Genomic DNA, 25,406 nt, shown 5'->3' with positions numbered 1-25,406 from the left:
AGTCACACATTTCCCAGGTGCTGTGAAACAGCCTGGACCGGAACACACTAGGCCATGCTTCCCCTGCAATGAGACAGCTTCTGCTTACCTTCATTTCAGGGTGCTGGTCCAGCTTATCCAGTTCCATGGTGTTCACGCCATTCTTCTCTGGTAATTCAGCTTCCATCCCTGACCCTCCTCCTTTGGAGGGCAGCGTTAAGTCAGCACCCGGAGTCCGGCGGCTGCTATCAGAGGCATCTTCATCATGGCTATTGGTTATGGATGATACAGAATCTGTGGCAGTTTCATTTCCTTCTCCATTCACCAAGTGTGTGTCAGGAGAGGCCTCAGCACTTTGAACAGCAGCCTCTGGGCTCCTCACAGTCGCTTTCCCGTCCTCACATTCCGTCCGACTTTGTGCAGCCACCACACCGTTGGCCAAACCACCGCGCTGGCCCTGAGTCTGATCTGTATTGTTTTCCTGCTTCTGTGGAGAGTGCTGGGTTAGGAATTTCCGTGGAGGTGTGGAGGTCAATCCATGCTGTCCTGGAGTTTGAGGAATATTTAGGTTCACTGTAGAATCTTTTTGCAAATCGATGTAACTTGACAAAACACTATAAGATAAAATAGAAAAAGAAACATCGGCATGAAAAGTTTGAGCATGAAGACAGGTCAATTCCAGGTGAAAAGAGACGACTCTTATTCATGGTGGTTTTGGAAACACAGATCCTTGGGACATGAGTCGCATTTAAACAAGAAAAGGGGGAAGGCTGGAGGTGGCTCAGCTGGCAGTGGCTGGCTCACAGCAAAAGCAGACTGAACGAACCTGAGCATTTCTTTCCTGGTTAGAGCATTTCCGGGAGTCGTTTACTAGCACAACTTATTCCATAGAGACTGAGATAAAAGAATATTTGCTTAATGAGGATACCTGTTCTCAAGGTTTTTACTTCTTAATCATTTCTGCAAACAAGCATAGACATTTGTGGTTTATAAACTTGTTATAAACCCAAGTTGGTTTGATTTGGAAAGCAGAAACATTTTTAAACCTTTATTATACATAATAAATAGGATAGTAGCTGCCAGCTGATATCTTGAGTTTTGCTCCTGATCTCTCCAATGCAGTCCTCACAAATCAGATCATTAAACATGCAAGAGTCCATAAATGTATCCAGGAAACCTGTAAGATTAGCTTCTCCAGCTCCTCCAGCTCCCGTCTCCTGGGACAGCCTTCCCCCACCTCTGCAGTTCTCCACTTGTGTGCACGTTAGGGTCAGTGCCCTGCTCGTCTCTGCCCAGCACATCTTCCCCAGGACACTGGTAAAGTGCACTCCTCCCTCTGTCACTCAGGCCTTTTGAGAACCCTTTATTATCTTGGTTGGTCTCTCAAATCTTCTTTTAGTCATTTTTAAGTCCTTATTCCTGTTGATAGTCTACATAATCTTGATAGTACTAACTGGACAATGGAACCGCACTCCCAATACATAATTATGTTCCTATGGGAATATTTGTACAGCAATTTGCTGTTGGCCATGCCAGAGGAGCAGCGAGTTGTAGTTGAAGTTCCTGGTATCAGCGCACCAGAAGGGCATCCTCTGATGGGTCCATCTCGTTTAGGCAAGGCCACACAGGACTGCAGACCCTGGAATGTCTTTTGCTTCTGCTGTGTCTTTACATGTTTGCTGCGGCTTTCTTTCTCTGGTATCTAGCATGGTGTGAGTGGACCTGGGGAGAGCTCCACCACCCGTGATATAGTGTGATTATCGCTTGAAACATCCCATTCTACTAGGCATTTTTTCCTGTCAAGAAGATGGCCCCTCCTTAGCTGTACTGTCTAATTTGATAATAATAATGATAGCCTATGCAGAGTTTTTGATGAATGAAAATAAAAACAAGGATATGTTTCACAGTCAGGGTCTTTGAGTCTCACCTAAGGAGCTGCATGGATTGTAGCTCAAGTTAATGACCAACAGTTAAATCCCAATAGGCTAGCTAGTTTAAATTCTTTTAACCTTAATGTCGGGAGATGTGTTCACAAGTCTCGGAGTGCATCACAGCTTCAAAAATAACAAAGTTAGACTAAGATGTTTTTGTTAAATAGCTTTGAGGTGGAAAACCCAAGGAGACAATCTAAAGTCTTAGAAAGGAACATGGTTGAATGAGGAACACTGTAAGGTCAGGGAACAAGAACAAAGCAGCCCAATTATTACTGGCTGACTACTCTCCTTGTTACATTTGGCTGATGACCAAAGTCCTTATACCCATTTCTGCCCTCAAACATTAATGAATGGATATGTACCCTAAAGATTTAAAGTAGAGTTGACGGATTCTTTTTCATATATAAAAGTTTAGGTTTGTGAGTCCTTTAAGATTCCTTATAAGATTACCTTTCAAGATAAGTAATAAAGTAATTGGCCCTTTCTTTGTAACTGCAAACTGTAGCCTGCCAGTAAAAGACCTGACAAAAACATCTTGCTTGCCACACGGTTAGTCTATAACAAGTTGCTTGGGTATGAATGCATGTGGGTTCTTGGGATAATTTGTTCTCACCTGTAATACACAAAAATGTTTAATCATGTGAGGGAGACGAAAAACATGTTTTTACCTATAATCACTGACTTAAAAATGGAATGCAACTGTTTTGATTCTTGTACTGCCTGGAAGATTCTGTTGGGGTACAAAAGCTGTAAAACAACATGAGAGAAAAGAGACAATAAAGAGAGAGAATAGGGGGCTGGAGAGATGGCTCAGAGGTTAAGAGCACTGGCTGCTCTTCCAAAGGTCCGGAGTTGAGTTTCCAGAAACCATATGGTGGCTCACAACCATCTGTAATTTGATCTTGTTCCCTCTTCTGGCATGCAGACCGAACACTGTGTAATAATAAACAAATAATTTTAAGAAAAAAAAAAGAGAGAGAGAGAATAAAGAAGGAAACCATCAAGAGAATTTGTGAGTGCCTTTTTTCCCTAACCCACCTCAGACAGAAAAGTCTAGTCTCACCGACTCTGTGGCTTCCTATCAAAGTCCTATGCTGCTGGAGGCTGGTCCAAGACAACAGTAACATTTTAACCTATACTTTTAACCTACAAAATTACAGAAGGAACATAAACTCAAAACTATAGTCTGAGACATTTCTATAACACAAATAAAAAGAAATAGAAACAAACTAACATCCTATGAGGACAAACATGGTCTTGTCTGTTTCCCAGCTTTTTTCCTACAACTTAGCTTGATGTGTGAAGAGTTCAACAAAGTCTAATAGATTCGAAATTACTGTGATGATCCTGTGCAATGATACAGCAGACAGCATTGGCGAAGTATCCACTAAGTGCCTCAGACTATGCTAGCCCTTACACTGGTTATGGGGTTTTATTCTTACAATAATTCCTAGAGAGGGGGCCATAAACAGAGGACTCTATATGTGGAAAGATTCCTTCATACAGCCAGTGTTGCCTGGCTACCAAGTGGTAAAACCAGATTCAAGCTAAGAAGTCCGGCTCTAAATCTCGTCACCTTTGCCCCATGTTACAAGGAAATCTTTCAGATGGACTGAGGAGCAGGTGAATAAGCTGCCAACAAAAATCTAAGACTGATTACCATCTTCAGTACAGGTGGAACCTGGGTGATGGGGCAGAGACATGCACTAAGACAAGACACTTTAGAGAGTATTGAGATGTATTGTCACCTCCTTCCGTCCCGATCACCCCAACCTGTCACTGCTGCTGCGGACTGAGGAATGGAAGAATCGAATAGTGACCGTTAGCAACAAAGAAAGGAATCAGAAAAAGAATATGGTCCAAGTTCAACACCAGGACCACAATAATAAGAGAAGGGAAAACATTTCAGAAGGAAAAATGCTTATACATAAAAAGTTGGAAGTGGCCAGTCTACCTAAGTGTGGCGCATTCTACTGCGGTTGTCTTAGATACACAGTGTATATCGAGTCTTTATAATTTGTGAGAAAGTCCTCAGAGATGAGCCAAGCTATCCAGTTTCTGTCGTCCTCGAAAGGAATGCCAGGGAAAACATTCAGCCATCTACTACAGTAAGTGACATCAAAGGTACATTGGTACCAGGAGCAATAAGCTAGAGAGGGGAAAGCAGTAGTTAAACTAGTTCTCAGGAGACCCTGGAGCCTGTGGAAGCCCAGCAAGTGTGTGTAGGGGTGGGGTAGGGAGTGAAGTTAGCCATGCAGTTGCTTGTGAAAGCCCAGCGCTTGTCTGTGGGAAAACGTTATTTTTTAAAATCGTGAGGTTTTTCTAAGCTAAAAAAGAGTATTTTTTTTCTTACTCCAGGAGAAAGAAAAATGTGAGAAAAAGAAAGCCACAGCAAAAAAGAAAATAAAGTAACATTTACTGGCTCCAAATAATTCTACTTAACAGAATGGTATTACTTTCATCCAAGTCAAACTATGACACTCAGCCGGCTGGTCCTTTAAAAAGCGTTTATTACTGGTGTGTGTGTGTGTGAGAGAGAGAGAGAGAGAGAGAGAGAGAGAGAGAGAGAGAGAGAGAGAGAGGGAAGGAGGGAGAGAGAGAGCGCATGCATGGACTATGGAGCACTGTGGAGGTCAGGGAACAACGTTTGGGAGTTGGTTCTCTCTTTCTGGCCTGAGTGTTCAGGGATTGAGCGCAGGTGGTCAGGCGTGCAGGGCAAGCGCCACTCCTGCTGGGCCACTTCTCTGGTCTTCATCTACGCCCCAAACAGCAGTGACATGTGGCCCTGCAAGGTCCCCCTGGCTTCTTTCTGTGGTTATTCAGAACCCAGTGGCCCCTTTTTGTTCCACCAGATAGTAGGCTGTGACAACAGGGGTCAGAACTGAAAAGCAGCTTGCAGGCTTGTGGGCATTGGCCAGCAGTAAAGTCAACGCAGTATTAACCCACTCTGCAGACCCTTTTAGGGCAGCTGTCCTGCTGTGGGGACATGACATCCAGCCCTAACCTCATGGCACTGTGTTTACACCTGCCCAGAAATGAATGGCCTCATCCTAGTCATTCGAGTGCTCCACACTCGAGCAATAATGTACCCATGTGATGGCTAAAGAGACTTAGCAGCAGCCGGGCTTATGGTCTGTTGATCTTTGGTTCTGGAATGCCTGAGGGATCCTAGTGGCCTGCAGGTGAGATAAGAATAGGATATTGGAGAGGCAAGCGGACCTATGGAAGTTCAAGGCCAGTTCAGTCTACTGCGTGAGTTCCGGGATAGCCAGGACTACACAGAGAAACCCTGTCTCGAAAACAGAAATAGCAGGATAATGGGCTGAGTATTAACAGCTGCCTTTGCTTCTGTACAGCTCACCATCAGTACGGAAAGTGAGGAAATGGTCTTCTTATTACTACATAGCGAGAAAGGAAGAAGCAACTGAGGGAAGTGAAACAAGGTTCCTGCCCTGCTGTGGAGACCACGGAGAGTGACAATGCACACCTTTCCGACATCTGCCTTCAACCTCATGTGGAGGCCTGAAATATGAGCCTATTTCCACATGGACCAAAGTCAGAGAGTTTCTAGTTCTTTCAAGGTTACTGTGCTTCTACCTCAGACAAAGGTCCCAGGTAGTTGTAAATCAGGGAGATCCGCCACCTCTAGATTATTGTCAGCAGGTGTGGCTAATCGCCAGACCACGTGCTCCAGGAATAGAGAACTAGACATGTTCCTACCTCACACAAAAGTCTAAGGATCCAACTAAGTTCCAGTTCCCTTTATGGAGATCCCACCCAGGGAGTGGCGTGCCTACAGCATGTTTTGGTCTAGGGCGTGAGCACAGCTCGGTGACTAGTTTTGTTCTAGCAACAGAATGTTTAACTAGGAGCGTAGCCCGTACTTTCAATCGGTGTGTTCATTTCCTTGTACCATGCTAATGCAGTCTTTTGTCTAACACCTACCTTTTGGGGTCAGGGGTATTTTAAGCAGTTGGAAATTAAACGTGGGCAAATTTTCAGTATTCACTAAAGAATTCCTGCCCGATACTACCTTTATGTTTCTCCATTTTATTATTTCATTTGCATCTTCATGTTCTTTGCTATATTTATAATCCCCACGCCCTTACCCTGGCGAGAAGTATTTTTGTCAAGGTTGGTCTCTGACAACCTCACCTTCATCCCAATTCTGAACAGTTCACTGTTTGGTTCTAAGGCTGTCACTCTTTTGCTAGCAGTAAGAACAAATTCATTTAATATAAATTTGAATTTAGTCTAAGCCTTTGTTTTTTTCCAGTGGATTTGAACGTCTGACATTGGCTCCACCTGTATGGCAGCGGGCCAATGTTGTTGTTACTTGCAATGGATTCCATCACAAGCAGAATTCCTGCAAAGCCTTGCCCAAACACGAACGTGGTGTCTTACGTATGCTTAGAACCATGAATGACAACACACCCTTCCTTAAGACAGTATAGAAACTGTCCACATTTTACCTGGAGAGAGAAATTCAAACAACACAATGAATGGCACACAACATTGATCAGAGTTAGAGACCCGAGTCTTTGGAATATTGAATCCTTTGAGGTCTCTGCAAGCCCTGGATGATAGCATTTATACCAGGCTCAGTCTCCAGCCCTCCTTACATTCTGCAGTCACTTTAGTGGCTACAGAATCTGTGACTGGAAGGATCGCTCTTCTGTTTTTGAATCAATTCACTCTGAGAAGAAAACTAAAGGAGTTTAATCATTCTTTTAAATATTGCTACAATCTTAGCTATCAAAAACATCATAAATTCCCTTTGGAGGTATTTAGGATTTATAGGAGATACCACAACTGGTCAGGAATGAAAAATGAAGACAGGCTTTTAATCACTTTTCTCCATAAGTTGTAACTATTATAGTAAGTATAATATCTTGTAAATACATTTCATTTTAGTTTCTTGTTTTGTTTTTGAGAGAGTTTTGCAATAGGGGGCCAGGCTCTCCTCAAACTCTGGACCCCTTTCCTTCGGCCCCAAGTGTTGTGTTTATAGGCCTGTGCCCCCAGCTGGCTTATACTTACATTTTGCATTTTGAATGAGATATTGTAGTTTTGTGCTTGCTCATGCTTCCCAGAACATCCCCCAAATATTTCTGACTATAAAACTTAAAAGTCCATGTAATAGTCCACATGAAACATCCATACATATAAAATAATAAAATAATTATTTTTAAAAAGTGATTTATTGTAATGGGAAATTATATCTCAATATTATACCTGAATGAGTGAAAATATTTGCCTTCATGGGTGTAAGTGAAATTATATACATTCTTTTGGATTTCTGGTGACATAAAACAATTCTATAATAAAACAATTTAGGCAGGACAAGTAGAAAAGCAACTTATATGGATTTGGTTTTTATTCTTATATGAGAAAAACACATTTTGCCCATACATTATAACTAAAGAATATAAAGTTCTCTCTCTGAGAATGAAATGGGTATTTAGCATGAGCTTTGTGTTTAGCAATGATATCTCTCTGTAACACTTACCATGAGGTACCAATAAGAAGAGAGGAGCAGACTGAATTGGTATAATAGCCTCTCGTTAAGTGGAATGGGTCAGAAAGACTAGAGAGGGCCCAGGAAGGCAAGAATGCACAGGAGGCAGCTCCTCAGAGAGTGAACACAATGGAGTCAGAGATGACATGGTGGCCTTACTCCCAAGGGTGGACAGCAGCATGGCTACAGCAGTTACTCAGAACGACACAGACACAGACAATGAGAAGCAGTAAATGTCAATGCCTACCATTAATGCAGGATCATGGAATTGATTTTTGAAATGTCCTTGTTAAAGGCTGGAAATTTAGTAAGATGCTATGACTTTCAAAGGCCATCTCCCCCCTCCCATACACGGGAACTCTTACCTGCCTCCTTCAAAGTGACTGATGAGGTCTGACACCTTACTAGGTTTCCCTTTTGAGGCACAGGACGTAGGGGCTGGATTAGCTTCCTCCATTCTTGGTTTTGCACTCGGTAAAGCTTTATGCCTGGGGACTTGGGGTGTAGGTAAATTCTGCAGGTGTAATGGCTTTGGAGGCACTGTAGAAAGAGAAGAGCATTCAGTGTTTCAGTGCTGTGCTCTGTAGCAGCGAAGACTCTGGTATCCTGGGTGGGTGCAAAATTTGTTAGCATTAGTAAAGTATTGTAAAGGAGTCTGTCAGTCTGGAACTGAGCTAACTAAGGAGAACGTTATCTAGTCTGTGGTACTTCTCCAGATCTCCCCGAAATCATTTAATTATATATGAATATACGCTCTGATAATGCCTGGAAATCTACATAAGACTACAGCATGCTAAACTCTGTGGCAGACTGTTATTTGTCCAGAGAAAAGGTGACAAACTAAACACAAAGTGCTAGAAATACATTGGTTTTTACAAGGCAGACTTTCCTGTAATAGAGTGATTGCAGTTTTCCCACACAGTTACCAAGGTAACACAAAACAATGGCAATATAACATAATAGCAGTTTTCTGTTTGTAAACTTTTGACTTTTACTTTTTCTTTTACTTATTCATTGTACTGTTCCCCAATGCAGCATCTTCTATAACAAAAGCCTTTCCCTCATTTGCTCTTGGGTAAGTTTTACACATTAAACCCCATAGTCTGAGGCCAGTGGCTTTTGTCCTCTTCCATCTATAGAGCAGAAGGGCCGGTGATGCCCAGGATAACACACCCTATCTGATCTCACACCTGGCATCCAGACTCTTGCTCCCACGTCACTACTATTCTCCATGGTAAACCCAGTCAATAAAATAGCAAGAGCAGGATCCCAATGGTGCTGTTTGCTGCATCAGACAGTTGTCTTGAGCCGACATCACCAATCAATCATTTACTTCATTTCACTCCAAAAATAGAAACAGGTGATTTTATAAAATATTAGCATTTACAGAATTCCTTAGAAAGTTATACATAAAAAGATATAACATGCCAAGCTTTCATCATTTATTAATTTATTACAGGGAACAAAAATGGATCTCAATGAGCCTTGTCAGAAGAACAATTAATCTGACTAATTCTCTGAACCTAAGGAGATCTGAATCAAAGAAACTGGCATGCTTTCTATAAAGACAATGCTTTCAAAAATACAGTTCATAAAATGGTGGAAGCTGAAACGGAGAGCCGGCTAAGTGGTTAACAGCACTGGTTGTTCTTACAGAGGATCTGGGTTTGGTTCCTGGCACCCACACGTGGCCTCACAATGCCCTGTACCCTCTGAGGTCACTGACATCAGGTTTTCATAAACTAGCTTACTCACATATATTCCTGTTTCTATTATTGTTACCATCATTCAACACTCACATTACATAAATTTTCAAATGTATGGTGAACATGAACTAAGCGTGAAATAATGCCATAGGCATGGGAATATAAACACTGCACTCAGACATCCAGCCTACTAGAGCTCTGGTTCTCAAGCTTCCTAATGCTATGACCTCTAATATAATTCCTCACGTTGTGGTGACCCCCAACCACAAAATTGTTTTTATTTTTGTTTTTATTTTATAACTGTAATTTTGCTCCTGTTATGAATTATAGCATAATGTAAATATCTGATATGCAGAATATCTACTATGTGATCCATGTGAAAAGCCTTGACCAAAGGTTGAGACCTACAGGTTAAGAAATGCTGCAGACAGGGAAATGCCTTCTTTCTAACAACACTGTTCTTTATAAAATCATTTATGCCTCCAAATTATAGGTCCAAGACTCCCTTTCTTGCCCACATTCACTACTCTAAGTCTCTTAATATTTTTCATAGTCATGGCTTTCATGTTTTTATTCAAAACTCTTGATGTAAAAGAACAATACAAACAAAGGGTTTCTAGTACATGGATGCGTAGCTACCAAACATTTCATAAGCAACTTTTATTATCAGTCACATTGACTTTTGCTCAGCATAATAACTTTAGTTAGTTGTTACTTTATTAAAATTTTGAGAAAATCCAAGACTAGATTGAAAGCAGACTCAATTGGCAATGTCTGCCTTGGTTGCAAAAAGGAAAAATAATAGCTGTTGGTATGGACCCAGACAGAGTCCAGGGTATCTTTGGTTCTTCTGCTCTGCCCCTTTCACCTGTTCCTTCTAACCTATCTCCATTCCTCTGTGATTCTCCACCAACCCACAGAACAGCTCTCTACTAGGGACCTCAGCTGTTACAGTTAGCTGGGACTCAGACAAATGCCTTTATTCACCTCCCCACCCTCAATTCCAGACTCTCCAGACTTACTCTTAGACCTGTTGCTGCTCCCTTAGACCTGAATCTCTCCTTCCAGCCCCATGGTCATCCTTTTGGGACTTAGTCTCTTGGTAGAGACACAGAGGCAAGGACCTCTCTAGTTCTTCCCCTTCACCACACCTACCATTCATTTGTGACTCTCATTCTATCAGGGACCTCTCTGCTGTCACATTTGGCTAGGACCCAAAGTGGGCAACAGCAACCAAAGAATGGAACACCCACCCCATAAAGGCAACACCATATCTACAGCAAGAACCACTTCAAATATCTTAACTCCAGATACATCAACCCCAGTAAAAAAAAAAAAAACACAAAACAATACACTTCCTCCATAAGCCAGCAACCCTATTGCAATAGCCCTGAAAAAGCAATTTAGCTGATGTACAAGACAAAGACTTGAAAATAGCAATAATGAATGTGTTCAAAGATGAATAAATACCTTTATGAAGACCATAAAACATAAACAGATGAATGAAACAAATAATAAAAAATTCAAGACATGAAAGTAGAATTCAGAAAGAAACAGAATCACTAATGAAAAACCAAACTGAAATAAAAGAGAAAATGAAAATCTGAGGATGTCAGACAAACAGCTCAGAGTAAGCCTCACCAACAGACGAAAAGACAAGGAAGAAGGAATTTCAAGTCTTGAAGAAAGGGTAGAAAAATGGACTGCTAAGTCAAGAAAATGTTAATTCTTAAAAAAAAACCCAGGCACAAAACATCCAGGAAATCTAGGGCACTATGAAAAGAATAAACATGAATAATTCGAATAGAGGAAAGAGAAGAAACCCACGTCAATGGCACAGAAAATATTTTTAACAAAATCATGGAAGAAAATTTGGCCAATCTAGAGAAAGAGATGCCTATAAAAGTACAAGAGACATGAAGAACACCAAACAGACAGAAGTATAAAAACATTCCCCAAGAGACACAATATTCAAACACTAAATATACAGAAAAAAAAGTATATTAAAAGTTTCAAGGCGAGAGGACCCTGCCATTAATATAGCAGAACCATTAATATAGCAGGACCACTAATAGACCCCCTGGGTTTTCAATAGAGATTCTGAACGCTAGAAGGGCCAGAACAAATGTTCTACATGCTTTGAAAGATCACAGACGACAGCCCAAACTATTATAGCCAGTCAACAATAAATCACACCAAAGAAAAAAACCAGCATGAGATAAAAACAAATTTAAATAATTCTGTCCACCAACCTAGCTCTACGAAAGACACTAGAAGGAAATCTTCAGTCTTGAGAAAGTTAAACTGCACCACAGAGAACACAAAAGTAAATAATATCAGAATAGTTCACCAAGAGGAGGAAAAACCTCACACCACCAAAACAAAATTATAGAAATTTATATACAGTCTTCATTAATAACTCAACCTAATGGTCTTAATTCCTAACTAAAAAGCCACAGACGAGCAGACCTGATTAGAAAAGGTTCCATCTTTTTGCTGCACCTGAGAAGCATACTTCACCACCAAGGACAGATATCACCTTTGGGTAAAAGGATGAAAAATGTAGTCCAAGAAATGGGTCAAAGAAGTAAGTAGGAAATGCTCCTGTAATGTGTGGCAAAATCAACACCAAACCAAGACTTATCAGAAGAGACAGGGACAGGGACTACACGCTCATTAAAGACAAAATCCACTAACAGGATATTACAATTCTAAACATTCATGAACCAAACTAAAGCATACCCGAGTTCATAAAAGAAACAGTATTCAATTAAAATCACAATAGACCCTCAGGTAGTGATAGTGGGAGCCTTCAATCTATGTTAACAAACTTTGTTAAACTATTCTTCATCTTCCTGGTTTGCTCCAGTATCCTATGGGAAAGTCCTTTGGTGTTCTTATGTTTACATCATTTATTTCTCTTTATCTAATTTAGTAAACAAAAATTCAGATTCAACAGATTTTTAGGTCTTCTTTTCTTGTGGCAATTCTAACATACATATTGCTGGAAGTCTGATCAATCCAGGTTGTCTCAGGGGCCCGGATGAAAGGACAAGCCTAGTTCTAGACTTGGCAAGGCCTGGGGGTGGGGCCAGGGTCTCAAAAGAGTTAAGGTTTCGGTTCCTGGCAAACCAACTTTCCCTTCCAAGAGCTGCAGTCATCAGTCCTAAGACAGTTGTGTCTGAGGCGTCCTGTATTCTCTGGCCAGCACTGTCTGCTTTAGCTTTCTGCTGACCATAGCCTTCCCCTTGAAAATAGTATAGAAGATGCTGTACTTTTTAATAAGCTTTCTTGGCATAAATCATCAGTTCATGCAAGACCTTCTGGTGCCAGCTACCAATCTTCTGTATTTAGTGATAGTATTCAGGCATCTCTACTGGTCTGCCCTTGGGGTTCTGACAGGACAGGAGCTCAGCTGCAGCCACTAAGAGCACCTGCTGTGCACGTTCACTACCTTCCCTTTTAAAAGGTCCCTGTCCCATCTCTCCACCCCTCTCTTCCTTCCTTCCTCCCTCCCTCCCTCCCTCCCTCCCTCCCTCCCTCCCTCCCTCCCTCCCTCCCTCCCTCCCTCCCTCCCTCCCTCCCTCCTCTCTCTCTCTCTCTCTCTCTCTCTCTCTCTCTCTCTCTCTCTCTCTCTCTCTTCTTCTCCGATTCTCTGCCTGTCTTCTGTCTCTCTGTCTCTCTTTGCCTCTCTTCTCTTCTGCTGCTCTTGCCCCCAGAGGCAGGTCTCCCCTCCCGTTCCCTTGTCTATGTTCCCTTTCCTATAGTAAAACCCCTCCACATAAACTCTGTTGCATGGCATCTTTCTCTCTTGTGCCACTTTTTAAAGATTACAATGATCCCAGTCCTCCCCCTCAACACCTCTACAATTCAGGACCCTTATTCCTGTGAGTCTGGGTCTCATATAAAAATGTGTATCTCATATAAAATGTGGGTCTCATATAAAACTGTGTGTGGTTTCTCCTGTCAATCTATACTATGCCATTTTAAGTCTTAGGCCCAGCACAGACTTTGAAAGGACAGAGAAGCAGCATTCACTCCCCTAAATGTGTAGGCTGAGCTGGAAATTAGCATTAGGTCATCATCCTTACATATCAACATTCTGAAGATCAGGAACGAACAATATGCACACCCTCTAATCCAGAATGAAAGTCAGAGGCAGTTTGAGTACAGCCTGGTCAACAAAGTTCTTGTCTCAAAAAATAAAAGAATCTATAAGAATCTAGAGCTAAGAAACTGTAATTTTATATAACTAGAAACGTCTGTCAAAAATTGTAGGCAAGAGCCTATGGCCACAGTTCTTCACACAATCTTTCTCTATTGGCATCTTAGGGTTTCTATTTCTGTGACAAAAAGCAACTTGTGGAATAGAGGGTTTATTTCATCTTACAGCTTTTATGTCTTTCACTGGGGGAGGTCAAGGCAGGAAAACAGTAAGAACCTGGAGGCAGGAGCTGATGCAGAGGCATGGAGTGTTACTGCTTACTAACTTGTTCTTTGAGCATGCTCAGCTTGCTTTCTCATAGCACCCAGAACCACCGGCCAGGCAAGGCATTAGCCAGGGAGTTTCGTGAGCCTTAGAGAGTGGTATGGAGTGATGTAGAGAACAAATAAAGCCCTACATGAATGTGGGTGGTTTACCTAAGCATGGGCATATCGAGGACTAGTGTCTCAGCTACACAGAGTGGCAAAGCCTTCTCCAGGTGAGGCAGAGGGATGGCAAAGCCTTACTTGGGGCGCCAAGTGTAAATGTTGAGAGTGTGCGCTGAAAATGTCCATCATCGCTTCTCCTTGCATGTTTACGACATGAAGACTGGTTCACCTGTAGAGGCTGATCCTATGGATGGAGATGATCTAAATCTGCTTCACTGAGTCATCTGTATGCAATAACCCTGCTTCCCTGCTCAACTGTATAGAATAAACACGGTGAGATTTGGGCAGCCTTTGGTTTCCTATCAGAGGGCCCAGGCCACCTGATTCAAGTTTTTCTATGTGTCTGTCTGTCTTTTCTTCATTCCCTTGACATTCCCAGTCAAGTCCAGTCCCTGAGGCCATGTAAGGACTCAGAAGTGAGAAGCTGACACAGGTGATCCTCAGGCTGAGCACTCAGTCACATTCTCAACACTTTGGCCAGTCTCACATTCTCAACACTTTGGCCAGTCATGAGTCTCTGCACTAACTACTGCCCACTACAGAAAGCTTTGTGATGAAGTTTAAGAAACCTTGTAATCCAGGTCTACAGGTACAAACAAATATTTAAAAGGCTCAGTAAATCAACAATAGCAAGTCCCACCACAGGGGCTTTGACCTCCCTAGCCATGGACTTTTAAACAAGTTTACTTAACCAATTATGAATTCCTTCTTGTGGTACAAGTATCAAATCAAACTTAAAGAACAGTTGTTTATCCCATAACAGTCATGCCACTAATGCACATCTGGCCTGGCTGGGTGACATTGTATGAAGCATGCAAGGTTCAGCTCTGGGTGAGACCACTGACGTCTTCCTTAGCAGCCTCCATGGCAACTTCAGATGCAATGAAAGCTAGCCAGCAGGAAGGAAGATTCCTGGTCAATTTAATTGATTTCTCTATGTTCTTTAGTCAAAGTATGTGGTGCCTTCACAACATCCTCCAACAAGAGCCTATGAGCTCCTCAGCCTAGACCAGGTTCACAGTACTAGGATTAAATTGCCCCTTATGAGGCAACAGAAATTAAAGAAGAAGAAGTCCTGTTTAAAGGCACAGAAAATATATTCAACAAAATCATAGAAGAAAACTTTCCCAACCTAAAGAAGGGCATGTCTATGAAAAGTACAAGAAGCTTACAGAACACAAAATAAACTGGACCAAAAAAAAAAAAGTCCCCTTGACACATAATAAACAAAACACTAAGCATACAGAACAAAGAAAGAATAATATTAAGAGCTGCAAAGGAAAAAGACCAAGTAACATACAAAGTCAGACCTATCAGAATTACACCCAACTTCTCAATGGAAAAAATGAAAGCCAGAAGGTCCTGGACAGGTGTTATGTAGAAACTAAGACACCACAGATGCAATCTCAACAAAGATTTTAATCACCGTAGACGGAACAAACAAAATATTCCAAGACAAAATCAGATTTAAACAATACCTATCCACAAATTCAGGCCTACAGAGTGTATAGAAGCAAAACTTCAACCCAAAGAAGTTAGCTACATCCACAAAAACACATGCAAGAGATGATCACACAGCAGCCAATTCTCAAAGAAGGGAAACACACACACACAATACCACTACCACCACCAAAAACAAAAATAAAGGAACTAACAATCACTGATCATTAATATCTCCTAATACAAATGGATTAAAGTCACCTATAAAAAGGTACAAGCTAAAGCCGGGCGGTGGTGGTGCACGCCTTTAATCCCAGCACTCGGGAGGCAGAGGCAGGCAGATCTCTGTGAGTTTGAGGCCAGCCTGGTCTACAAGAGCTAGTTCCAGGACAGGCACCAAAGCTACAGAGAAACACTGTCTCGAAAAACCTTAAAAAAAAAAAAAAAAAAGTACAAGCTAATATATTGGATATGAAAACAGAATCCATCATTCTGCTGCATACAAGAAACACACTTCTGACATTACCTCAGAGTGAAAGTAAAGAGTTAGGAAAAGATTTTCCAATCAAATGGACCTAAGAAACAAGCTGGGGTAGCTATCCTAATATCTAACAAAATAAACTTCAAACTAAAATCAATCAAAAGAGATTGATTGTCATTTCATATTTGTCACAGGAAAAACTCATCAAGAGGAAGTTTCAATTCTGAACATCTATGCCCAAAATACAAGGGTGCCTACATTTGTAAAAGAGACGATACTAAAGCTTAAATCATATATTAAGCCCCACACACGAAATCATATATTAAGCCCTTCAACACCTCACTCTCACCAATGGACAGGTCTGCCAGACAGAAACTTAACAAAGCAAGAATGGAACTAACAGATGTTATAACCCAAATGGACTTAACAGATATCTATAGAACTTTCTACCCAAACACAAAAGAATATATGTTCTTCTTAGCACCTCATGGAACCTTCTCTAAAAATCGACCACATACTCAGTAACAAAGCAAACCTCAATAGATATAAAAAGATTGAAATAATACCATGTAGCTTATAGTATAACCATGCCTTAAAATTAGAATTCAACAATAACATTAATTTCAAAAAACTCACAAACATATGAAAATTGAAAAATGTTCAACTGAATCACCACTGAGTCAAGGAAGAAATAAAAAAATTAAAAACTTCCTAAAATTCAATGAAAACGACCTCACAACATACCCAAACTTATGGGACACTATGAAAGCAGTGCTAAGAGGAAGTTCATAGCACTCCAGCAGAGGTTTTGGCATCACTTATGTAAACTATATTGAATAGATAGGGAGAGAATGATTATCTCATTAGCTGCTGAAAAATCCTTCAACAAAATACAAAACCCCTTCATGATAAAGGTCTAGGAGAGAGCAGGGATACAAGGAACATTCCTAAACATAATAAAGGCAATATACAGTAAGCTAGCAGTCAACATCAAATGAAATGGAGAGAAACTCAAAGTGATCCCACTAAAATCAGGAACAAGACAAGGCTGTCCACTCTCTCCATATCTATTCAATATAGAACTCAAAGTTCTAAGTAGAGCAATAAGACAACAAAAGGAGATCAAGGGGGAAGCAGACTTGAAAGAAAGAAGTCAAACTGTTGCAGGTGATATGATAGTTTACATAGTGATGCCAAAAATTCTACCAGAGAACTCCTACAGTTAATAAACACCTTCAGTAATGTGGCAGGACACAAGATTAACTAAAAAAAAAAACAAAACAAAAACCCAGTATCCCTCCTACATACTGACGATAAATGGGTTGAGAAAGAAATAAGAGAAACATCATTCTTCACAATATCTATAAACAACATAAAATATTTTGGGGTAACTCTAAACAAACAAGTGAAAGAAATGTATGACAAGAACTTTAAGTCTTTGAAGAAAGAAATTGAAGAGGATATCAGAAACCCATGTTCATGGATATGGTATAAATGGCAATCTTACCAAAAACAATCTACAGAGTCAATGCAATTCCCATCAAAATCAAAGCACAATTCTTCACAGACCTCAAAAGAACAATACTAAATTTCATATGAAAAAACAAAACAAAACAAAAACCCAAGATAGCCAAAACACTCCTGTACAATAAAGAAACATCTAGAGGCATCACCATCCCTGACTTTAAGCTCAATATTGAAGACAGTTTGATACTGGCATAAAAACAGACAGGTGGACCAATGGAATCAAATCAAAGACCCAGATATTAATCTGCACACATATGAACACTTGATTTTTGACAAAGAAGCAAAAAATATAAAATGGAAAGAAGAAAGCATCTTCAACAAATGGGGCTGGTATAACTGGATGTTGACATGTAGAAGAATGCAAATAGATCCATATCTATCATCATGCACAAAACTCAAGTCCAAATGTATCAAAGACCTCCACACTGAACCTCACAGAAGAGAAAGTGTGAAGTAGCCTTGAATGCATTGACACGGGAGACCAGTTCCTAAAAATAACACCAATAGTGTAGACACTGAGAATAACAAATAAATGGGACCTCCTGAAACTGAGAAGCTTCTGTAAATCAGACACAGTCAATAAGACAAAACAACAGTCTACAGAATGGGAAAAGATCTTCACCAACCCCACATTTGAGAGCGCTGATCTCCAAAATAAAGAAGCTAGACATCAAAATACCAAATAGTCCGATTAAAAAATGGGGTACAGATCTAAACAGAGAATTCTCAACAGAAGAATCTCAAAAGGCTGAAAGACACTTAAGGAAATGCTCAACATCTTTAGTCATCAGAGAAATTCAAATCAAAACAACTCTGAGATATCATCTGACTCCTGTCAGAATGGCTAAGATCAAAAATACTGACGACAGCCTATGGTGGAGAGGATGTGGAGTTAGGGGAACACTCTTCCATTGCTGGTGGTAGTACGGCTACTGTGAAAATCACTATGGCAGTTTTTCAGAAAATTAGGAATCAATCTACCTCAGGATTCAGCAGTGTCACTCTTGGGCGTATACCCAAAGGATGCACACTCACACCGCAAGGACATTTGCTCAGCTATGTTCATAGCAGCACTACTCATAATAGCCAGAACCTGGAAACAACCTAGATGCCTCTCAACCCAAGAAAGGATAAAGAAAATGTGGTATATTTACATAATGGCGTACTACTCAGAGGTTAAAAAAAAAAATGACATCTTGAAATTTTCAGGCAAATGGATGGAACTAGAAAATAACACACTGATTGACATAACCCAGATCCACAAAGACAAATATAGAACATACTCTCTCATAAGCGAATATCAGACATAAAGCAAAGGATAACTAGACTACATAACAACCCCAGAGAAGTTAGGTATCAAAGAGTACCCTAAGAGAGACATATATGGATCCCCCCTGAGAAGGGGAAATAGACAAGACCTCCTGAGTGAGTGTGGAGGGAGGGTGGAAGCAGGGAGAGAAGGGTACAAGGGGGGGGAGGAGAATAGGAGGGATCTGGAAGGTTAGGTTTGGGAAAGGACAGAGAGAGAGAGCAATGAAAGAGATATCTTGATAAAAGGAGCCATTATGGGGTTAACGAGAAACCTGGCCAGGGAAATTACTGGAATTTCACAAGGATGGCTCCAGCTAAGAATCTAAGCGATAGTGGATAGGGTGCCTTAACTGGCCTTCCCCTGTAAGCGGATTGATGAATACCTTAATTGTCATCATAGAACCTTCATCCAGAAAGTGATGGAAGCAGATCCAGAGATCAACAACTAAGCACTGGGCCAAGCTCCAAGAGTACAGTCAAAGAGAGGGAGGACCAATAAGATGAGCAAAGGGGTCAAGAGCAAGATGGGGAAACCCACAGAATCAGCTCACTTGAATTAGTGGGAGCTCACAGACTCCAAACTGACAACTGGAGAAGCTGCATAGGACCGAACTAGGCCCCCTGAGGACAAGTGACAATGGTGTGGCTTGAGCAGTATGTGGGACCACTGGCAGTGGGGCCAGGATCTAAGCCTAGCGTATGACCCGCCTTTGTGGAGTCCATTCCCATCCTCTGGAGAGATACCTTGCTCAGCACAGGCATGGAGTGGGAGGGGTCCTGGGAGACGATGGGGCAGACTTACTTGACTTCCCAGGGGAGGCTTTACCTTCTCTGAGGAGCAGATGGGGGGGTGGGGAGAAGGTGGGAGAGCGAGAGGAGAGGAGGAAGGGGGAACACAGATTGGTTTGTAAGAATAAATTAATTAATTAAATAAATTTTAAAAAGATAGGAAGTAAGTATTAAAGTAACAATATATTGACTTAACCATTCAACTATATGAAACAATAAAACAAGGCCATCACTGCCTCACTAGGTAAAGGACAGTTTTGGCATGTGGTCACTAGACCGCTGCCTTGGTTTTCTGTGTTCTGACTGGAAAACATTATAGTGAAGCAATACATCTTCCAAAAGCAAGTAAAGCCACAACGGCCTTTTAAATATCAATTTGTTGTTATTATTTTGCATAGTTACATAAACCAGAAGTACATTAATTTCAGTTTACTATCATTTTTTATCTTTCAACTCAGGTGCACTGAGCAAAGGGTTGTCTTGTGTTTTGCACATGAAATATCTTAAATCATGGCTAAAAACTTTCTATATCTATATTCACTTTATTGTTATAGAGGGATACGGCCAGAAGTAAAGATGATAAGCTCACAATTGGGCTTGTTATGTAAGTCACCGACTTTTTGACTTTGCTTGACAAGTCATACTTTATATCACTATAAACACAGCAGTGGCCAGACCATAATCTCATGGGTAATACGCTAAACTCATTTTAAAGACTTCTTTCAGAAAGCCTTAGCAACAAAATTCTAAAGCAACTCAGAAACATGCAAAGCATTGTAATAAAAAACGGATCATAATAAAGAATGCACACTTTGTTTTAGGAGCAGAGCAAATACTGGTCTCCACCTGAGCAGGCAGGCATACAGGCACTCCAAATGACCTGCAATCATTCTCTGCAGCTTCTTAAACCTGGCCAACCACAGAGCCCCAGAGTACAAACCTTGTGGCTTTGGACTTGCAGCTGAGCGTTTTGCTGGTGTCCTCCCATTTATTCCCTGAGCCTCTGCGGTTGTGTTGCTTGTCGTACAAGGTGGACTGACCTTCGGACAGGTATTGATGCCTAGAGTTTAAAGGGAAAGGGAAGGTAAATACAGAGACACTGCACAGCTCTTCAGAGAGTCATTGTTCTTCTGATGGCACTGTGCCACAGGACCTTAGGAACCCTTGTCACACATGTGCTGCCCTTGACCGCTTTTGCTGGGGAGACCTCATTCTGCGTGATTGAGAAAGCTTCATGTTCACGTGGAAGGGAAGAGTCTGTATAAAGATCCCTCTCTGTCTGCAGAAAGGGCAGGATATAGCTGCTAGGTGATATTCTAGGGTCAGTCTATGATCTAATTACTCAAAGGAAACAGGAAAATACAACTGTGACAGTTGGCATGGAGACGACAAAAGAAATGTCAAAGTGAAACGAGCCAATGTGCTCCTTTCCCCCAACAAAGCAGCTTCCACGTAGCATCCCTAACATGTTCTAGGAGTGGCCCATATGAGCAGCAACGCTGAGATTATATGTATACCGCCACATGTGTTTACAACCCAGACAACCCTGAAATGCAGCACGAGACACCGCAGGGAGAGACAGTCAGTTCTCTGTTCTGTTTCTGATATGTTATATGCTGAACTTCAGACTTTTAGAAAGTCGTATGCCGATGTTTTCTCTTTATAGATAGATTCAATTGGGAGTGTGTGACAGGGCAATATTAATAATAAAGAAACCCCGACAAGGAGAAATAAAATTTCTACCAGAAATTCACTATAACTGAAACAAAAAGTAAGCATTTAAGAAGCTGTTGTTAGGAAAGGAAGTTTTATTTTTGCACGATTCAAATATCTAAATGAGAGCTGCTGAAGGTCTTGTAAGCCTTCAGGTAATTCAGAACAAAGCCGATCCAAAAAGCCCAGCTGAGTCCTCAAACTCCATTCAACCCGAGTGGCGAAACAAGATGCACGGAACCACGACTGCCTTCATTTCTGTGCTCCCTCTGAAATTCAGCTGTTAAGCCAGATTTTAGAAAACATGAAGTTTCAATAATTAGACACCCGTGACTAAAGCAGAAATTAACGTGGCTTTCAACAGACACCTTGAGGTGTAACTAGCTCTGATACAACTTAAGCATCGTTTATCAAAGCAAGTATTATTGAAAATTTTGATAGAATGCTATTAAAATCCTTTTTTGTTTGTTCGTTCGTTTGTGCCTCAAGTACACAGCAAGTCAAGCTTCAGGGGTGTGGGTGTTTGAGACAACTGGAGCACAGCGGAGCAGTCTAAAGATGTCTGTGGTCCCCGTGGAAAGCAGAGGGAGACACTTTAACATACACTTAAACTCCAACTCTGGTTCAACTTCAGCCTTGAATTATAAAAGCTAAAAGGTGGGCTGTGGTGGCTAATCTCAGTTCTCAACTTCACTGTGTCTAGAATCAACAAAAACCTAAGCAGCTGGGAAGAACACGTGAGGTTTAACCAATCATTTGAGACAGGAAGATGAATCCTGATGCTGGGACATTCCTTTGCTCTTAGAAACCCCTTCTTCAGAATTCTGACATTTATTAAAGCCTCATCAGCTGAGGCATCCAGCCTCAAGGACTGAACAACTACCGGATTTTTCGCCTGTCAGCCATTGTTCAATTAGGCAGACTGACTGTAAGCCACTTTAATAAATCTCTTTCCTTTTCTCCTCTCTCTCCTTCCCTCCCTCCCCATCACACACACCTACACACACACACACACACACACACACACACACACACACAATTCAAAAACAGAATCCACAACAATCACATATTAAAAGAAACAATTCATGTGTTTAGAAATAAGCTTATCCTGTATGACGGGTTTCACAATGTTCACAGACTACCTCCCATGGATGCACCCAGAATTTTTATAATAAGAGATCAATTTCACAATTTTCTTATCAATTCATTGTTACAGATCAGCCATGGCTAGAAACTTCCTATCAGTCTAGTGTTTAAAACAAGTTCCCACCCTTCAGTCACAATCGGAAACCATGGAAGCACAGGGAAGGGGACAGAGGACACCGTTTCTAAAGTCATTTAAAAGAAAAGTAATAACAGAAGCACACCAGCAGTGATTCCTCCCCAGAGGCACAGCAGGGAGGCATCTCTGCCTGGGGGAGGGCTAGCCTGGAACAGGTGTCCTGAGCAGTCAGTCACAGGCGCCACACATGCCATGGGGAAGAAAGCTTGCAGAACCTGCGACAATTCGTGAGCTACTTTGTCCCGACTCCTGGAGAACAACAATAAAATAAAACCTCCTTTCTTTTTGTGCCTGCCTCTACTTTCTCACATTGGGAGACAGTTTTTAAGGAGTGACAGGGAACAAAAACTAAAGGGTCCTCATACCTAGAATACTGCACATTGACTACAGGGATCTTATATCCCAGAATGACCTACAGTTAAAGAATTGGCTCTGACAGCTACAACAACAGGCTGTGAATTAGCCTACTGGTTTGTATCTCACTTAAATACTCTGGCACTTTGAGGATTGGTGTTTAGCCTTGGCAATAGCCTGGATTGTTTGGGGGTTCCTTGGGGGCCACTTGGCCAACAACTAGATCAGATGTATCTCATTCCTGGAACTGGAAGCTTCATTTGGGGACGAGAGAGACCTAGTTGGTCCATCTCCCCATTATTTGGAGATCCCATTTAGATCACCTTCGTATACGTATATATTTTAGGAAGCTACTACTGTATTAGGTTTGCATAGGACCCCTAAAATGGCCCTTTGTCTTACCTGTCCTTTGGCCCTGACTTCCCTTACCCTCTCTATTGGATTTATTGTTTCCATTCTCACCCACCTCACCCCTCCCCCATCCATCCATAACTATTCTATTTCCACACCTAGAGAGATTCAGCCCTCAATTACTCTATACCAACCTCTATAATGATATGAATTGCAGATTGCTTTATCAAAGACTTAACAGCTAACATCCCACATATAAGTGAATACATACTATATTTCTCTTTTTGGGTCTGGATTACCTCAATGAGGATGATTTTTTTTTCTAGTTCCAATCATTAAACTGCAAATATCATGATTTCATTGTTTCTAACACCTGAAAACATTACATTGTGTATATGTATATTTTTGCATCTATGTTCATGGGAGAAATTGGTCTGTAATTTTCTTTCTTTGTTGAATCATTATGTGGTTGAACTCTCAGTGTAACTGGTCTCATAAAATGAATTGCACAAAGTTCCTTCTTTTTACATTTTGTGGAATAATTTGAGGAGTATGGGTGTTAATCTTTCTCTGAAAGTCTGGTAAAATTCTTCTCTAAAACTGTCTCATCCTGGGCTTTTTTTGGTTGGGAAACTTTTAACTACTGCCTCTATTCAGTAGGAGTTAAATATCTATTTAAAAAGCTTATTTGATCTTGATTTAACTTTGCAGGCCATATATATGAAGAAAGTTACCCATAATTTCTTTTAGATTTTCTAATCTGGTTCAGTATAGGTTTCTAAAGTATGTCCTTTGATTCCATGGATTTCTTTGTGTTTGTTGCTATGTCCCCTTTTTGTCTCCAATTTCCTTAACTTGAATCTTCCTTCTCTGCCTTTTACTTAATTCAGATATGGACCTGCTAATTTTACTAGTTTTCTTAAAGAACCAACCCTTTGTTTTATTGATCCTTTGTATTTTTTTTTCCTAATCAGCCCTGAATTTTTTTCTTTTTTTTTATTTATTTCTTTTTATTTATTCTTTTTTAATTAAAATTTCCAACTGCTCCCCGTTTCCCATTCCCCTCCCCCTCCTCCCACACATTGCCCCCTCCCCCCACTCCCCTCCCCCATCCTCACTCCTCTTCTCCTCCCCCTAGTCCATTCCCCCTCCCTCTTGATACTGAAGAGCAGTCCAAATTCCCTGCCCTACAGGAAGACCAAGGTCCTTCCACTTCCATCCAGGCCCAGGAAGGTGAGCATCCAAACAGGCTAAGCTCCCACAAAGCCAGTTCATGTATTAGGATCGAAACCTAGTGCCATTGTCCTTGGCTTCTCATCAGCCTTCATTGTCCGCCATGTTCAGAGAGTCCAGTTTCAACCCATGCTTATTCAGTCGCAGTCCAGCTGGCCTTGGAGAGCTCCCAATAGATCAGTTCCACTGTCACAGTGGGTGGGTGCATGCCTCGTGGTCCTGATTTCCTTGCTCATGTTCTCCCTCCTTCTGCTCCTCATTTGGACCTTAAGAGCTCAGACCGTTGCTCCAAATTGGGTCTCTGTCTCTCTCTTGATCTATCGCCAGATGAAAGTTCCTGTGCCATTCTCCTTGGCCTCTCGTCAGCTCTCATTGTCCGCCACATTCAGAGAGTCCGGTTTTATCTCATGTTTTTTCAGTAGCAGTCCAGCTGGCCTTGGTGAGCTCCCAATAGATCGACCCCACTGTCTCAGTGGTTGGGTGCACCCCTCATGGTCCTGACTTCCTTGTTCATGTTCTCTCTCCTTCTGCTCCTCATTATAACCTTGGGAGCTCAGTCCGGTGCTCCAGTGTGGGTCTCTGATCAGCCCTGAATTTGATTATTTTTTTTGCTGTCTACGCCTTTTGTGAGTTCTTTTTCTTTTGGAACTTTTAGGTATGCTGTTAAGTTAGAAATACGAGATTTCTCTTTTATTAAAGCAAGCACTTGGTGATATGAACTTGCCTCTTAGAACCACCTTCATTGTGTTCCATAAGTTTGGGTGTATTGTGTATTCATTTTCATTCCATTCTAGAAAGTCTTTCATTTCTTTCTTAATTTCTGTCTCGAACCATTTCCATTCAGTAGAGAGCTGTTCAGTTTGTAAGCTTCCTGTTGTTTTTGATGTTGTTGAAATCCAGCTTTAATCTGTGGTGATCATATAAGATCCAGGGTGTTATTTCAATTTTCTTATATCTGTTGAGACTTGTTTTATGACCGAGTATGTGGTCAACTTTGGAGAAAGTTCCATGAGTTGCTGAGAAGGTATATTCTTTTGTGTTTGGCTGAAATGTTCTGTAAATATCTGTTGGGTCCATTAGGTTTATAACATCACTTAGCTCCAGGATTTCTCCACTTAGTTTTTGGCTGAATGAT

General features: G+C 41.2%; 1 protein-coding gene across 4 annotated transcripts in view; it reads right to left on the bottom strand.

Annotated features, from left to right (window-relative positions):
• Fgd4 (FYVE, RhoGEF and PH domain containing 4) overlaps positions 1-25,406 on the bottom strand; it is a 157,799-nt gene that overhangs the window by 56,664 nt on the left and 75,729 nt on the right. For all 4 annotated transcript variants that reach the window (XM_057763925.1, XM_057763926.1, XM_057763928.1 and 1 more), the window contains exons 2-4: positions 20,279-20,398; positions 7,797-7,971; positions 89-593 (exon numbers count right to left, since the gene is read on the bottom strand). In XM_057763925.1, coding sequence (XP_057619908.1) covers positions 89-593; positions 7,797-7,971; positions 20,279-20,398 — 800 coding nt within the window. The remainder of the gene's footprint in view (positions 1-88; positions 594-7,796; positions 7,972-20,278; positions 20,399-25,406) is intronic.

The sequence above is a fragment of the Chionomys nivalis genome, chromosome 3, assembly GCF_950005125.1.
Source record: "Chionomys nivalis chromosome 3, mChiNiv1.1, whole genome shotgun sequence".
NCBI lineage: Eukaryota > Metazoa > Chordata > Mammalia > Rodentia > Cricetidae > Chionomys > Chionomys nivalis.
Note: the sequence above shows the minus strand (reverse complement) of the source record. Positions and strands in the feature narration are given on the sequence as shown.